Here is a 17,027-nt window from a genome sequence, read left to right on the forward strand (position 1 = left end):
GAAAAGTGTGTTCCACTACAGGAAGTCTGCATGTTGTGTTCTTCATTTACAGGAGAATAAAATGTCATATGGGGTATTTCACTCTTAGATCTGTAGAAGGAGAACAATTCTTATAAAAGCACATTTATACTGATGCCTATAGCCAGACTCTTCCTCTTGTTTCATTGTGTATTCAGGATACCACCCTGTGAAGGGAAGCTAACTATATATGGGATACAGTTAAGGCACATAATTCTTATACCACTTGAGAGCTTTTATGTTATTACTATCTTCTTTCTCCAGCTGAAGGAAGGTATTGAAACCTCCTCAGCTGTGTGGACCATTCAGTTTAGGTGTTCTTGCTTCAACCTCTGCCTCCTTTTCTCAAGATCACAGATAAACCTGTCTCGTTTGCAATTTCCCAAGATTCCACAGGTAGCTGTAGTAGTGGAAGAAAATTTTGTAGTACATCATTACTTTTCTTATCTATGAAAGTAGTTAATTTTGTGTTCTAGAACCCTTTAAGATGCACAAAGACTGTTCCAAGGAAAAGCAGGGTGAGAAATTGGGAGGCTATTTCATGTCTAGGGTTGCAGGCTTGATTCCAGAATGGGATAATTCATCTTTCTGACTTTTTGAAACTGCTGTAATATTTGTGTACAGATGAGTAAAATATATTATTCTCGCATATGTGAGGTACAAGATGATAGCAATATGCAAATGTGAACTTTTTTTCATTGAATGGTGTAATTGCTCTAATCTGTTGTCTTGAGTAATAACACACATAAAAGGATGAGCCTGATTCTTGAGAATGAGTGGTGAGTAGTTATGTTGGACCTCTCTACTGAAGGAGCTAAACATAAATTAGGATTGAGGTGGTTTCTAGATTTCTTTTTGATCAGTAATATGAGACCCAGATTTTTGTGCATTTTTTCTTTAGAACACAAGTTAGATGAGTTAGGGTTGCTTTTTACTGGCTCTCCAAAAAAAAAAAAAAATAATGAACTTTGGTTGCAGTGGGAAAAAGTGCAATCTGAATAGGCAAAAGAGTTTAGAAGTTTCCTGAATTATGTATGTTACATGAAATTCATGCCACTCACTCTTTTACTTCTTCAGAACACTTTTAAAACTTACAAAAATTGGCCAACAGCTGGAAAGTTTTTTCCTTTTCTATCTGCGCTGGAAAAATGTTTTCTCTATGTTCTTTGCTTATCTTTGCCAGTGTTTTTTCTTTTTCTTCCTATTCTCTCTCCACTTTATGCCAAAGTGATTTTTCCCCCACTGTGCAAATTAAATTCCCACTCTAACTTAAAACTAACAAAATAAATAGTGTCTGTTTTTTTCCTAGTGTCAGACTGAGTACTTTCATAAGTCATAGTAGTGAGGGGGTGCTATTTGACTCTTGGTTATATAGCCCAGTGACCTGAAGAAGGTTCCAGCAATATCAACTTGGTCTTTTGGCTCTACTAGTTTATTTTTTGGATTTCCATTGTGAAAACATGGTAGCAGATTTGGTGCTGTCCTTGTCACTGTCAGAAGACATTTATCTGCCTGTACATACTTCCTACTGCCAAGTAAAATGTTTGGTTTACTGGAGAGTTTAGAGATAGAAACAAAGGATTTTGAAATTTGTCCATCATGAGTAGCAGGTTAGCTTTTCTTCAAAACTACACTTCCTTTTGCTTACTCTTTCTTGATATAATGCTTATGCTTGGATATTTTTCAGTATTCATTTTCTAATTGAATTCTAGGCTTTGTGATTCTAATAGGTTCATATTATTTTTGGCATGAACTGTAATATTAAGGGTCAGCTATTTTTTACTTTGACAAGTTTATATATCAAAGCTTAGGAAAAAGACTGAAAAAATCTAGTGACTTCCTTTGGGGTATGTAATCAATGGTTGCCAATGAAAACTGATGTGATGAAATCCCATAAGGATATGATCATATTCCATCAAATCTTCTTGGCTTGTGACCAAAGAGAAACATGAAGGCGTACGAGTATTAATTAAAAACAGTTAATGCTTCTTGTTTCCAGAAACTTTATAAAAATAGCCAGGTATAATAACAATAAATTCATTTTTCTTATGAGGATATCCGGAATTTGACATGCCAGTATATGACTTTGAATTCTGGCCCTACTGGAAAATGGAGGTTGTTTTGAAGACAGAACTTCACAAGGATTCTCCTATTTATGCTATGGGAATGCCTGTGTTATATTTAGGCACTGAAAATGCTTCTGGACTGAGTGTCCTGTATTCTGCAGTGGGGGAGTAGCTGGGGAAGATATGAGCTGTTCTGTCTTTCAGAAGGATTTTTAAAGCTCTTTTCCAGTGATCCTGTTCCCTCTTAGAGACTCATGGCTGAACTGTGCTGCCTCCAGTCACCCTCCCACAAGAGCAGGTTGTAAATCCTCCTTATGCTGAAGTGCAGGGCAGTGGTTTGTACTGCAACCACAGCTTTTATTTGGCTGAAAGGGAACACTTAATTTCTGTCACAATTGGGCTGGATACCTTCCAAACCAAAGCAAGGCAACATCACCTCTTCATGATGTCTATCTACTGTGTGACGGGCTTGATTTCATCTTTTTTTACCTTCTTGAATAGATCCAGTATGAAGTTGGAAATGGAGAATTAAAGGTCTTGAGTCATTATAGTCTATCACTATAGAGAAGAAAGAGCAGAGCTGGTGCTATCTCAGAATCACACTTCACAGTGATAGACAATAAATTGCAGGAATTTCTCATTCCTTACTCTGCATGATCTTTGTAGTGGCTTTATCTGTCATCTGTCTTCATCCCTGGCATCCATTCTGTAAATAATTACCCTGTCACCCTTTGGTCCTTAGTAACTCTTTCTAAAGTACAGCTAACCATTTTTAAAAAAGGCAGGCCAGTTAATTCTTGGCAAGTTTGTCCCATAACTTTGAATCTGCAAATGGGAACGCTGAACTTTAGCAGCAATAAATAAATAGCTTGGGTGGAATTGCAGAACTGTGGCTGCTTGGTGGGGAGCATTTCCCTTTCCCTGCCCACTGACACTGGTGTCTTATGTGCAGTAAATGTTGCTGTGAGACAGCATCAGGCATGGTTTGGTCTGCTCCATTTTTTTTCATCACAAACAGCAACTTGCTCTTCTGTGATTATAGGAATTTGTGTTAGCACAGGCTTATCTTTATGGTAAATTGTTGAACGAAATGCACACTGGTGTTGCATCTTTGCTGTTTCATTTCTGTTCAGCCTGTTGCCACTCTGCACTGGTTTTAGAAAGGCTGAAGTTGGAGACTTGGCTGTGTTGGTACAGGGTGTTTGATTGTCCAGGAGTTGGGGTCACACTTAACAGCACTTCAGGGAGCTTGAGTGTCTTCACTACTGCCAAGGATAGATTTTACTTACTTTTGGTAAAGGCAATCACTACATCCACACATCCATTGCACAACAAAACTAGGAATGAAGACATTTAATTTCTTTTTTCTTCAAAGTGGATGGGAATGTAAGGTTTCTTGCTATCCCTCTTGGAGTTTGTGGGCTTGCTGTGCTAATAATTTAGCTCCTTTAAGACATGAGTGCAATCTGTAGTCCATGTCCACATTAAGCCACAGAGGAATGTGAATATCAGGCCTCAAGTTGGAGAGATGAAATGCTTCCAACTTGCTAACCAGAGACAGAATTACAGGGAGGGCTGTACCATATGGGCTTTCTCCACTTTTAATTTTTGTTCCTTGTTTCTTCTCTTGCTTCTCTCTGTGTTGCAGTTAAACTGAGTGTAAGTCTTAGGGATATCTCGTCCCCTTAGGCTTCTGCAAGTCCAGTTATATGATAACGACTAAGATAACCTGATGCATACAGAGAGGCTGTTTAATTATTATTTATTTTACTCCACCTTCTTCTCTTTTGCTGTTTAGGTTTTGTACGTAGAAGAAAATAAGCGTACATAACCTATATATAGTATTTTTCTTTGCCTGCAGAACTTCAGTGGCCACTGCAGTGGATCCAGTGGATCAAAGGCCTATTTGTGCCACTGATATAAACATACAATAAATACACCTACCTGTGGTTGTATAGAAGGTGTTTTGATTTTGTGCAAGATGGGCTTAGATCCAGGCTATTTTAATAAATTGTGCAATTTAAATTTAGAGTAACCTTGCTGCTTTTCATTTGAGAACTACAAGTCAGACTAACTCTTGTGTTTCAAAGCTGAGTTGCATGTAAAGAACAGCAAAACAAGAAAATGTTAGTGTTCTGTTTTGATGGTTTTTGTCTCTCTCCATTTTAATATATGAAGTCTTCATTTTAATATACAAAGTCTACTACAGGAGCTACAGAGGGTCACAAGCTTGCAAGTAAATGTTGACCTTTATTGCTCCAATTTTATGCTAAAACTTTAACATAAAAATGGATTAATCTGAGCAAGAAATAGAGATTGTTTATTTTAAGGAAGAATTTCTTTTCGGCTCGTGACAAAGTCAAATTTTCTGCAAAGCAGTTTTTTACTCTGAAGCGTTACAACGTAACTACTTTCTCTAACAGGGGAGATAAAAAGAATCAGGCTATAATCTCATTAAAAGCTGATAACGTCAGATATGATTCCAGATAAAGCTATCACCATATGTTAAAGGGTGAATATTTTGTGCAGACTTATGGTGAAAGGTTGTAAAGTAGTTATCAAAGTACTGTTTGGAAAGGTGAACAAAGAATGGCATGCCACGGTTTTTAGAATTGATTACAGTGGGTTTATGTATAAAGCTACAGCATGTATTTTGCACTCCAGAGCTATTAGTTTTACTAGCCTTCACTGCAAAGCTCTTCTCTTGAATAGAATTAATGACAAATAATATGTTAGAGGAAATAAGCAGCCAGTCTCAACCAATCTCTTATAGCACTGCTGCAACTAAAAAAGGATAATTTTAGTTTTGAATAATGAAAGAATATGGGGTTCCAGTTGGTGCAATTTCTTCTTCTATCAATGTAGCTAGCAACATCTTTTGGAATACTGTGGAAATAAACTCCTGATTTTTCTCTCAAGCTCATTTGAAACCTTTTGAAAACATACTGCTGAAGGATTAATGTTGATGACTGAAGTGGTGTTTGAGGTATAAGTTAAAAGTTTAAGATATCTGTTTAAAAGTATTAGAAAATAAAAAGACATTTGTTGTTCATAATATCTCAGTCACTATGTGCTATCCAGCACTGTGATTCCCAGGTAATTGTTTTCAAATACGGTTTATCAATATGATCTGCCACAGAGATGAAGGAAGAATGCAGGGGGCTGCTCACAGAGAGGGGTTCTTTTGTAGCCTTGTAATTCTGAGACACCGGTCAAAGAAGTCAGTCACTTCAAAGAAGGTTCCCCCCTAGCCTCCCCCTTTTTAGCCATAAATCTTACTTCTAAGTATTTTGACTGTTTCAGTCTACTGTTTAAGCCCACACAGTGGGCACTGGAAAATAATCCTTTAATACAGAAAGAAAAGTACCATTAGCTCATTTCCGGCAGCTATTCTGTATTTCAGATGAGGTGTTTTGCTGTCGAAACAAATGCAGTTATTCACTCTGGCTGTGTGATTTACATCAGGGCCTATATTCAGTTAAGATAACAGATTTGCTTTCTTCGTGCATGTGCCCACAATATAATCCTCCTTTGATGCAACTTGAAGGAATTTTTTCAGCATTTTGTAGCATTGATGTTTTAATGCATTAAGTAGTGGAGAGGCTTTTTTCCGTGCGAGTTCAAAAGTTCATGTTATGATCTTGTGTGAAGTATCTACTCGTGTAACTCAATGTGCCTGGTTGTGGTTTGGGATTGACAGTGTGCATGCTTTTTTAACTTTATTTTTCTTCTCTCTCTCCCCCTCTTCTCTTTTTTCTTCACCCTATCATGCTTGGTTCTCATTGCTTACCTGCAGCCACTTTTCCTGCATTGCATTAGCTCTGTTCATTGCCCAATATGTAAATGGGATTAATTGAGCCTCTCCAGGAGAGTAGACCATTGTTCCAAACTTCAAGAAACTGAATAAAGTTTTATTCTTACTGCAAGTCCTCAGGCATGGGTCTTGCTTCACTTGGTGCCAGTCTTCTTACTGATATCAGTGGGAGCAGCACTGGATGTTGTTCCGGTAAGGAGAAGGTCAGGTTGGCAGTTTAGAGTGGCCACCACATTATTAACATTTGAGATGTTGCAAATTCAGTGCTTCTTGTTGATCTTTCCCCTCTCCCCCAACTGTACATATTAAGAAAACCTTTTCTTTGCTGGTGGGCCAAGGATGCCACGTATGTTGCAACCTCCTTATGTGAAACAAATACCTTTTTGACTTTTGCAAGAGTTGGAGGTAATGTGATACATTTTGGAAATCCATAGTTATAACCCAGGTTTTCCCAGTTTCTGTTTATTTGAAAGACATTACTATCTTCTATATGTAGATAGATATATGTTAAAAAAATTAAGAATAGAAGGTATGCAAGAATATCACTAAGCGGAAATTGTAAAAATTCACTTGTATACGCCATTTCAAAAACAGAAGAAAGGCTGAAGCAGAAATACAACACCTTAATTAAATGCATGGGACCATATTTTGCTGCAGTTACACACCTTTTCAGCAGGATCTCAGCTGAGAGCAGCCATTGTGTGAGTCCAGGTAAGCAGCTTCCAGTCTCCATCTGACACCAGAGCCATGTAATGAGCTGCAGACACATCTTTCAGTCTCATGAGCAGTGTGGCTATTTGCTTCCTAATCTCCAAGTGCTCTCTTGTAACTGCTTCATTGCAGTAACCCACTGCAGAAGTGAAACTGCAGCCACCTCTTGAGGATAGATATATTTTCATTAAAGCAGGATAGGTGATGTTTGAACTTCTGTGTCCTTATTTTTAAAAAAAGTTTTTATTGCATTATTTAAAATTATACACCAACTGGCACCAGTTTATGCGAGTGGATGTTTAACTAGTGAGAATGCTCTGGGGTATATTTTACTCCCTATCTGATACTTGGATCTGTTGGAGCTATTGATTCTGCTCTAAATGTTATCCTGTGTTTAGAGCTTCTTAGTTTTACTCATGTCTGTCTTTGTAACATGAGAGAATAATGAAACATGCTGTAAGAAGTTTTTTTGTGGTTTTTACTAAGTGTATCATTCATTGTTTTTGTAATGTTTTTGCATGCCCATCAATCACATTTAGCAGGAAATTTACCCTCTTAAAAATCACTGTAGCTCCAGCAAGTCTGAAGGAGTTGAAAACCTTTAGAAAGCTAACTAACTATGAGGAAAAGTAAATGGCACCAATACTATGTTGCTACTGATTGTAGCCAGTAGGGGTAAAATAGGGACAAAAGGTAAAGAATCCTGTCAAATATACTCAGACATTTTTAAGTCACTTGATTATAATAGGTTTAAAATAGTTGACCCTTACAATAATGGTTAGGCTTTCCTGATATTTCATTACTATGAAGTGTTCAGTGAAAATTTAGGCTGCAGGAGCTTGTGCCTTTCCTGAAGGCTGGCACTTAGAGACCAGTTATTGTATGAGGTCTAAAAGAAAGATGTGCCAGAATACCAGAAAGCTGGTCTTGATCTTGCTTCTCCTCTTCTGAATGGCTTGTCCCATGCAGAAAACATAACACATAGAGATGTTGCAATATTAACTCCTCTTATAGACATTAATTACAGAATGCTCTATTTTGGAATGGGGGAACAAAAAACTTAGTGCAATTTGAATCAACTGGTTATTTGAGATAAAGAAATTTTGATTCCAACATAGATTTCCAATACAGGAATAATGGGGATGTTTTCTGGGGAGTTCCTCTGCTTGCTGAGACCAGGAGCCTTCCTTGGGCTGTGATTTCATAAACTGCTCTGCAGACCTGACCAACTGCTTCAATTAAGGCAGAATTGCTCTTATTTGACCTTCTCTGAGCTCTGTGGTTCTTTTCTTCCCTCTGCCAGATGAACTACTCACTCTGGGCTCTGCTGCGAGCTATCTAAACTCACTAACCAAGCTGAAAAGGACCATATTCTCTTACTGAGTTAGAGGGGTGAAGTGGCTAAACCAGGAGGAGGTTCCAGCAGATTTTCAGAGCTGGCACAAAACAAGTTGTAATGTGCTCTGGAATTAAGGGAGGAAGAAGAGATCAGGACCTCTCTCTGTTCCTGGCAGAAGTGAGCTCTTAAATGAGATTGCCTCAGGTACAAAACTGCATCCTTGGGCAGGTGCCATCCAGGCTCTTGGCTGTGTCTAATTTGAGGTCTTGCAATAACATAGCCAAGGTGTGAGAGGGTTGTAAATGGTTAACTGCTGTACCCTGCAGAGACCTAAACCCTGCCATGACAGGGAGGTGGAGCTGCTGCAGACACCTGGCATTGACAGGCAGCATTTCCTATTTGGAAGGGAAAAATACTGGAGCCTGGCATTTTGATTTGGTAGGTTGTTTTTGTTTTGTTTTTTAAACTTTAGAACACGATGTTCTACAAGGGGAGTGGTAACTCTGCTTTCATTACTGATGTGGATTAAAACTGATCACGATGGCAATGCAAGTGTCATGTAGTTATGTTACTTCATGCAGATGTCACTCCTAACTTGAATGCTTAGACTACCTCAAAAAGAGCCCTCCATCAGTAGTTGCCTTAGAAAGACCTGTTGAATTGCTGTGGGTATTCTGGAGTGATAAGTAAGGAAGTAATGGATAAACTCCTGATTTGCAGTTTGGTAAGTTCACATCCTGTCTGTAATGGAAACTTTGTTGGACACAGACTTGCTAGAACCTATAGAAATACTTGGTACCTGTGGACCTTGTCACAGAAGAGGACTTAGGTGCTGCCTGACAGATTTGTACCCACAAAACTGCATAGTTCTGTAGGTGCACAAAAAAGGTGTGTTTACACTAGAAGTGTGGTACTTTCACATGGGAGACAAGGAGGTGGAACAAGTGGTGGAATAACTAATCTTTATGTGCTTCAGAATTATTGAGTATGTACTCTCTTGGGTACTGCCACAAAGGAGAGGAAAGGGCAGAATTCTAACTTTGAATTGAAATTGTTATTTTGACTTTATTTAAACCTCTCTAGACTGAAACCAGAAACTGACCCAAGCTAGATACAGTGAAAACACACAACAACTTAGATCAAAAACCATCTGTTACAGCAGAGGTGGATCTGATGGAGAATATAAGTTTTCCTGGAAAGGGAAAGCTGTGATTGGACTGGGAAAGTAGAAATGCTAACTGAGATGGTTTTTTGATCTTTGTTGTCTGATGACTCACAGTAGTGGTAAGAGTAACAGTTGTTGTCTGAGTTTGGTGTCCCAGAGAAGCCTCGACATCTGTCCGTGCACACAGGTATGGCATCTCTAGATGCTTACAAACTCTAGAAGTTCTGTATAGAATATTAGTTATAAAAATTAAATTAAATTGTAATTTGACTCCTCTTCCAGAATGTGGAGGTGAGAATGTTAAGAATTTTATTACTGTTTGGATTAGGGAAATATTTAAATTCCTGCCTGCAAGAATTTTCAAGGAGATTTAAATGCCTGAGGATGAGGCCTGTGTCTCACCAGGGACTGTATAAACAAGTAGTTGAAGACAGTGGCCTTGTGGCAAAAGACTTATTATTATGTAAAGGTTAAATACCACTTTCTTCTGTCCAGAGATGAATTAGACTCCTGAGAGGCTTTATGGGACTTCCACCCATAACTGGGTGGGATACAAACACCTTGTTAGGCACAGAAATGTTCCTTGCTGTGCCCTACCTGCATGAAACTCTGCCATGAGAGCACTCAAGGGAGAGAAAGCTGTTTCATGGGAGAGAGATCTCCTCCTCTAGACACAGCTCAGCTAGATGGAGATGGATTGTGTCAGACCTCGTCTCCCATGCACTGTTATTTTTACTGTTCCCTAAAACTGCAGGCCAGCACACCGCTTGCAGCTGCCCTGCTGTGCTGCGGTCTCTGCCCAGCCCAGGGTTACATACTTCCCTTAGGTGTGCTGCTGCTCCTGCAGTGCCAGGAATGCTGGAGGGCTGCCAGGTGCTGTTGGTAAATACAGGCTGCAGTTTGACATAATTGCTTTCTTCCTGGAGTCTCAGAAATTACGTACGAAAGCAAACGAAGTGAAGGAAAGCGTTCTGCTTTAAGTGCGTTTTGTATCAGATGATATTTATTCTTTTTTTTATGCTCCTTTGAATGTAGTACAGTTTGTACCTGTTGTCTGTAATAGAGGAGAGAGTCACGTACTTGGAAATGTCCTGAGAGTTATATTGGCCCTAATTATTTATAAGCTTTTCTTCACTTCTGGCCTTCACATATATCTAAGTGAGAGAATGTCCAGTGACTGGAGCAGTGCCCTTCACCTCAGAGGGCAGCTTCTGCCTGATGGCCTCTTCCTCATGAACCACCAAGCAGCTTGGCTTCCCTTGATCCCTTCAGTCTGTCTTTCAAAATTTCTAGCAAATAAAAATCTTGCCAGCCCCAGCTGACTTTGGGAGAACTAAGGAAGAAATTTTTGTATTTCTGGCTTCTTTTCATTTTAGGTTTGGAAAACTTGTAAACTTGTAAGCAAACTTCATTTGCTTTTTGAGTAGTAGTGGTTTAACCTGGTTTCACAGTAATGTCTCATTAAGAATAAAAAACCAAGAAAATTACTGTTTTGGAAAAGCACAAATTTTTATCTGTATCAGATAATTTAAATTCATAAGGAGAATTTCTATTCTATGCAGAAACGAACAAAGTTTTCTTAAAAATCAAAAGCAATTTTATGCTGTATATCACAGTATGAATCTGACCTAGTTCTTCATGTAGGAGTGGCCAGTGAAGAAGAGTAGCTGCTAATGTCACTAATAGCACTAATGGATTAGCCTTTTCCTCCCTAAACCATTATAGCTGTGTCATCTTGAAGATGTTTCTTTGGTCCCCAGCATTGTGCTTGCAAGATATTCTTGGTTATATGAATTATGCCTTTTTTCCTCCTACCTTTTGGTATATGAACAGCAGTATTCTATGATTGAACAGTGGGGGACTGATACCCCTTGGAACCCCTTCTGTACTGAGAAGGAGTTTTTGCAAGAATGATCAAGGAGTCCTTCTTTCCCCCCTTGCAAGATGCAGTGGTGCTGTGGAGGAATGAAGACTGTTGGAGAGATCCATACCTCTGTGTCTGCTGCCTTTGCAGCCTGCTGGCAAGGCTTCCAGGCAAAGAGAGATGTTTCTCTTGAGTCACACGCAGAGAAAGAGATAGGTAAGAGTGTCTTGAGCTGAGACTTACGTGGTTTTCTTTAAGCTGTTTGCTTGTGAAGGCTCTTAGGACAACTTGTGTTGTGCTTGGTATGAGTTTGTGGATTGAAGGTTTAGTTTTATTCTGTGTCAAATTTGAAATCTGTGTTCATTCTTTATTGTGTTTTCCCGTTTTTGGTCTTCCCCATTCCACAGCCATTGACTTTATCCATATGGCTTTTTCAAGTAAATACTGTAAAAAGTCTGATTCCAATGTATGTGATAGCAGAGGAACTGTCTTGTTGTTCAGCTTTGTCTTGGTCCATTGAAGTAGGAGAATATAAATTTTTACCAAGAATCCACAAAGATATTGTATCAGTCTTCAAACTGATGAAACTGCATTTAGGATACCTTTTTTCCGTAGCTGTTTTCTGAGAAATGGTTGAAGGACTTCAAGGTTTTGTGTGTGTTTTGTAGGCCTACAGAGTATGTACTTTAAACATAAGGAATTTCCACTTAGCAGAATGTTTAAATTCCAAAGCTTATGCTCTAACTAAGAACCTTGTTTAATTCAGCATACTTCTTAGAATGAGCTTAATTTGCAAAGAGCAATTGATACATAAAAAAGAAAAAAGTACCCAAAGGAGCTCAGTATAATTTCTCTTCAGAAAAATAAGTTCTTAATAGAAAATGTCAGTTTAAAAGATGTTGTGTCTCCCTTTCACACCTGAAATACTCTTAATAAAAATCCTTTGCTAACATCAGAACAAGTTCATGGTTATCTGATTAGCTGTTTATAGGCTTGCGTTAGTTTCAGTGGTTTGGTTTTGTTTTAAGTGGAAGAGTGAGTTTGAGGAGGGGAGTGTTGTGAATGCCTGCACAGTTGAGATGACTTTATTAGGGACATTGCTTCTCCCAGGCAACCTTTAAATGGGGAAAGGAGATCCAGTAATGGAATAATCCTTCATTTGGAAAACCAAAACATTCCTGTCTCTCAATGGCATTTTTTTCAGTTATCTACAGAATAACCATGAATAAAAATGAATGCTTCTGATGCTTTTAAGATGATGCAAACACTGAAGAACCTAGTTTACCTTTAGGTGCCTGTAAATGACTCGTCTTTGAGATCACACTTAGTAACCTTAACAGAAAACCCAGTGAGAAATTGGTCAGACATCCAGAATACGTGTAAACAGAAAACTCAGACACCTGCATTGATTTGAGAATTAACAGCTTTTACAAGCTGGGGCAATCTGAGTTGTTTTTAAGCATTTCCAGCCTTGCCACCCCATTTAAATCTTTAACTGGAAACTAGTTTAAGTGTGACCTTTTACGTGAGTGAGATGTCATGTCATTGGGGATAAATATATATATATTCATATATATATTTAAGTTAAATGGAAAAGTAACCCAGTCTGTATTACACTGAGTGCATCCATTAAACCATTTGTACATCTGCACCTTGAGAAAATGGTGCCAGCTGATTGCCCCCAGCAGAATTGAGGGAAAACTCCTGTTCCTTTACTGCTTTTGAAAAGCAGGGGAAATACTGGCCTTGTTTTCCTGAGTGTATGATACAACTTTGTCCAATCCATGTTGACGTTTCTGGAATACAGCAGCTGATGGGTTTGTTCCAGAATAGGGTGTTTGCACACATCTCTTCTGGGATGGCTTGTCCAGCTGTAGCTGTACCTGGACAGCAGGGCCAGACACTTGGGGTTTTTTAATGAACATTGATTTCATCCTTAGGCTACTGCTAACTGTACAATTACTATACAGGGAATGGCTCATGCACTGCAAGGAAATGTGTGCAACTAACGGTAATGAAAGAGAAAAGTCTTTTTTGAAATTGAATTAGCTAGCTAAAACTCTCCTTGTGTCCAACTTAAAATAATCTGTGAAGCCAGAGACTGAACAAAAATGCTGTCCTTGATAAGATGTAGTCCTCCCCACCCTTTCCTCTCTGTAATTTCCTTTCATTCTTCCCACTTTTCAGATTCGGGCAGTAGTTTCAGATAGGTTGGTCAGCAGGGTAGTTGGTGAGTAGTTGGCCAGGGGTTAAAGCAGTAGCCTGTCCTGTGTGGTGATGATGAGGTCTGCAGCCATTGTTCTGAGCAGTGTTGGGCAAGCTGGTGAATGTTTGTTTCAACTCCTTTTTGTGTAAGTCTTGGGTAACATGTCCCTGCCTCGTCAGATTGTTGTGAGGATGTATTTATATATCTTTGATGGCTTCTGATGTTAGAGCAATGCAAGGTATAACAGCTCTCTCATGCAATTACCTGAAAATAATATATTATGTCTGTACCCATGAAAGCTAAAAATGGGAGATTAAACCACAGCAGCTAATTTGATAGGTTTGTTTGCACTTCAGTCAAATAGTGCTCCCTCTCAGTCTCTAGGCTTTTGTCTGGTGGTGCTGGTAGACTACCAGGGTAGTCACACACCTAACCAGTGGTTTTCTGTTTGTGTATTTATTTTTTTTTTCCTGTTGTGTTTGTGTTGCTCTAACTCCCTAATAAATGTCAAGTTATACTGACTTTGGAAAATACACGTCATGTAAAAATGATAGTTATTTTTCTAGTGCAATGATAACCACTGTAGTCCATTGGGCAGCTTTTAATTATCTCTATAGCAACTAAATTCAGTAAAAACTGAAAATAACTGATTCATGGAGTTCTGTGCCAAGGGATACGTGTGGGCAATGTACTATTGGTTTGAAATGTCACACTCAGCTGATGCATTCAAATGATGCATACTCTGCTGGCACTGCCTTCCCTTGCTTCTCTTAAGAAATGAGGAAATGGGATCTAGTGTTTCATTTGCAGGTTAAGAGAAATGGACTCTTAAATGTCACCATTAGTGTTCCTCTACTTTTTGCTCCAGAATATTCAAACAAAACCAGGAAGACCTGGTAGCAAGTAATTTGCTATTTGCTTCATTCCTCTCGGCACGTGGAAAGTGGCGTTTTAGAGCTGGTTATGTCAGTGCAAATGCTTTGTTTTAGTTCAGCTTGAACCTGGTTTTAACTGAACTTTTTTGGTTTGTTTCACTTGAAAAGAAGTGGTTCTTGCAAGTGAGGATCATACATCTTAAATGTCATTACTTCTGTATCTCTAGTTCTTCTGTCTACTTTGTGTTTTGGCTCAGCGGTTGCATGTGTCCCTGATAAATTTTAGGGGTACTAGCTAGAAACAATATCTAGAATATGTGTTCTCTTCCTCCCACTCGATGTTGCCCCGGTCTCTGGCAACCGCGTTCCTGCCATTACTCATTCCACCTAGGAGGGTTTGGAGCTGGAAGCCGGCAAAATGCGAGGGATTGCCTCGGAGGAGGCTCCTCTGAAATGGCTCGGATGCTTCTTGCTTTTCACATGCATATTTTAGGTTTGATTTTTTCGGAGGTGCTGAGTGCCTGCATTTCCTGCGGACCCGCAGCCAGCCTTTCTTCTTTCAAGATCCCACCTCTTTTCAAAGCCTCTATTCCTTCGCTTTTTAAACTAGTTTTCAAAGCTGGCCCGAGGGCATGAAAACTCGAAGATTATGTTATAGACCCCTGTGGTGGGGGTAATGGTGGGAGAGTTAGCACCTCTGGATGAGTGCCCTGTAGAGTTGCTGTTTGTACTGAGCCTCTCAAAGAACGGCTTTGCAATTAAATCCGTGCTTTAAATTCAGCGCCAAAACAGTATTTTGGAAGGTTTCTTGTATAAGGTATTCATGTGGGATGTGTAGTAAGTGCCTGGCAATCCTGTGCGTGGAGGTGTTTATTTCATGGTTTTAAAATGTGACTCTTAAACTTTTTTTCTTTTTCCCTGAACTTCAGGAACGTCTTGTTTCACACTTCGGTCTCCTTACCTGTGTGTGTTTTGCAGGAATCCCTTGGAGCTTGCCCCAGGAATGGACAGCTCCCTCCGTTTCTGGAGGAGAGTAGTGCCAGCTGAAGAAGCCTTCGAGGCGAGTGGACAGGCGTGCTGATAGCTCTGGGAAGAGCCCGGGGACGGGGCGATCCCGCCGGCCTTCAGCCATGCCTTTCGGGCTGAAACTGCGGCGGACCCGGCGCTACAACGTGCTGAGCAAGAACTGCTTCGTGACCAGGATCCGTCTGCTGGACAGCAACGTGATCGAGTGCACCCTGTCCGTGGAGAGCACGGGGCAGGAGTGCCTGGAAGCTGTCGCTCAGAGGCTGGAATTACGCGAGGTAAGGGCAGCTAGGGAAGGACCATCTGTCACTGGATAATTGGACACGTTTTTAGCTCAGGCAGTCTGTGCGTTTGAGTCATGTTGTTCTCAGGGCTGGCCAGATATGATCAGCAGCTGGAGCTTGGACAAACATACTCTGATTGCATGAAACGGCGCTCGGGGCTTTGGGCTGTTGCTCATCCGTCCTAGCTTTGAGAGTTCTTTGTAACACCAAGTTTCTTTTCTTAGAAAGCTGAGTGTTTCTTTTTGAGCTGGAATGCCAAAGGACAAGTTACAGTAACTTTTTTCTGAATGTAGCCCTGGTTTCACTGCGCTGATGGCTGAATTATGCAAATGTAAAGGAGACTGCCGGCTTTTAAACATCTGCCTTTATGTAAATACTCTTGTTACTATAAAACTGAAGAGAGCAACAGTAACACTAATAGTTGTGTTTTACTAGTGGGGTTTTTCTTCCTTATGGTTTTGTTTAATATTTCACATCTAATATCTTAAAAGACTTCTTTTACATTCCCAATGGTTCTGGAAATGTTGAAGAAACCAGTCTTTATTCAAGACTGAAATCCTTAATTTTCTACTTCTTTCTGTGTTGAAGTGTTTAGTATTTAAGTGTTGAATCCTTTATAGAAATACCTCTCCAATGTGCATGGCACAAGTGAACTGACTGACTTTTCTTACCTTCTGCGGGCTCCCTGTGTGTATCCTACATCTAGACTTCTGCAAATTATAAGTGGAAAACCATTGCCTGGAATTGCTGTGTTATCATCTGTCTGTCCTGGCTGGTACTTTCTGTAAGCACAGCTGGAGAAATTAAAAATCTTGCAGTGTTTTATTCAGTTTGCCCATGGTAGTGGGGGCAGTGGGAAGGTAGCGTACAAATAAATACAATATCTGAAAACTAAACAAAAATTTGTTTGTTTGGTTGGATTTTTTTTGTTGTTGTTGTTTTTAATAATGATAAAGAATGGGAGAACTCTGTGTGTGTGTCCAGAATAGGCTGGAAAATATGCAGACAGGAACAGGGCAGAGGGAATATTGCATAGTGTTTTTCATACTTGGGTGGTTTGTTTGTTTGGTTTTAAATATGAATTTTAGTAGAATCATCTCCCCCTCCCCCCTTTACATACAGAGATGAAGATTTATCAATGCATCATGTTTCCATTTTTTTTTCTTTCTGTTGGTGATGCCCTAGGGTGTCCTTAGGGAAGAACCAAAGTTCTCCTGTTTAGGTCCGTGTTCAGTTTTATGGGGGTTTTCTATTGCTTTGGTTTTTTTAATTTTCAAAATTATTTCTGTCATGCAAAAAGAAATATGTCAGCACAAAAAGTTTGTGTTTCAAGATAAAAAAATATTTTAACAACATAGAAGAGAATGCTTTGATGTTGTTGGAACGCATTCCCCTTCTTTCATCACCCTCCCTGCTTTTTTTTCTAAACAAGGTTTTGGCAACGTTGAACTGGTTTTGTAAAGTTCAGATTTCAACAGTGCAGCATTTTTTGACAGAAGTGGGTGTTTTGGGTTTTTTTTTTAAGGAGAGAATTACCTACCTCTTTCAACTCTGAGATGGTCTCCCTGTATCTTCTTTTGCTCCTTGGATGAGGAATAATTGGAGCTGGCAAGCTTGGAGGTGTCTGGTGCTGTTCTTTCTTTCAGACCCCAAATTCAG

General features: G+C 39.5%; 1 protein-coding gene across 2 annotated transcripts in view; it reads left to right on the forward strand.

The window, feature by feature from the left end:
• Positions 1 to 17,027, forward strand: part of PTPN14 (protein tyrosine phosphatase non-receptor type 14) — a 110,471-nt gene that overhangs the window by 24,355 nt on the left and 69,089 nt on the right. The window contains exons 1-2 of one of the 2 annotated variants that reach the window (XM_071426177.1): positions 14,474 to 14,875; positions 15,037 to 15,362. In XM_071426177.1, the coding sequence (XP_071282278.1) occupies positions 15,189 to 15,362 (174 nt within the window). In that variant the 5' untranslated portion in view covers positions 14,474 to 14,875; positions 15,037 to 15,188. Of the gene's footprint in view, positions 1 to 14,473; positions 14,876 to 15,036; positions 15,363 to 17,027 lie in introns of those variants that run through there. The other variant, XM_071426187.1, reaches the window with a different exon arrangement.

This window comes from Agelaius tricolor, unplaced genomic scaffold (assembly GCF_023055355.1).
Source record: "Agelaius tricolor isolate 1412-34295 unplaced genomic scaffold, bAgeTri1.0.p SCAF_1, whole genome shotgun sequence".
Lineage (NCBI taxonomy): Eukaryota > Metazoa > Chordata > Aves > Passeriformes > Icteridae > Agelaius > Agelaius tricolor.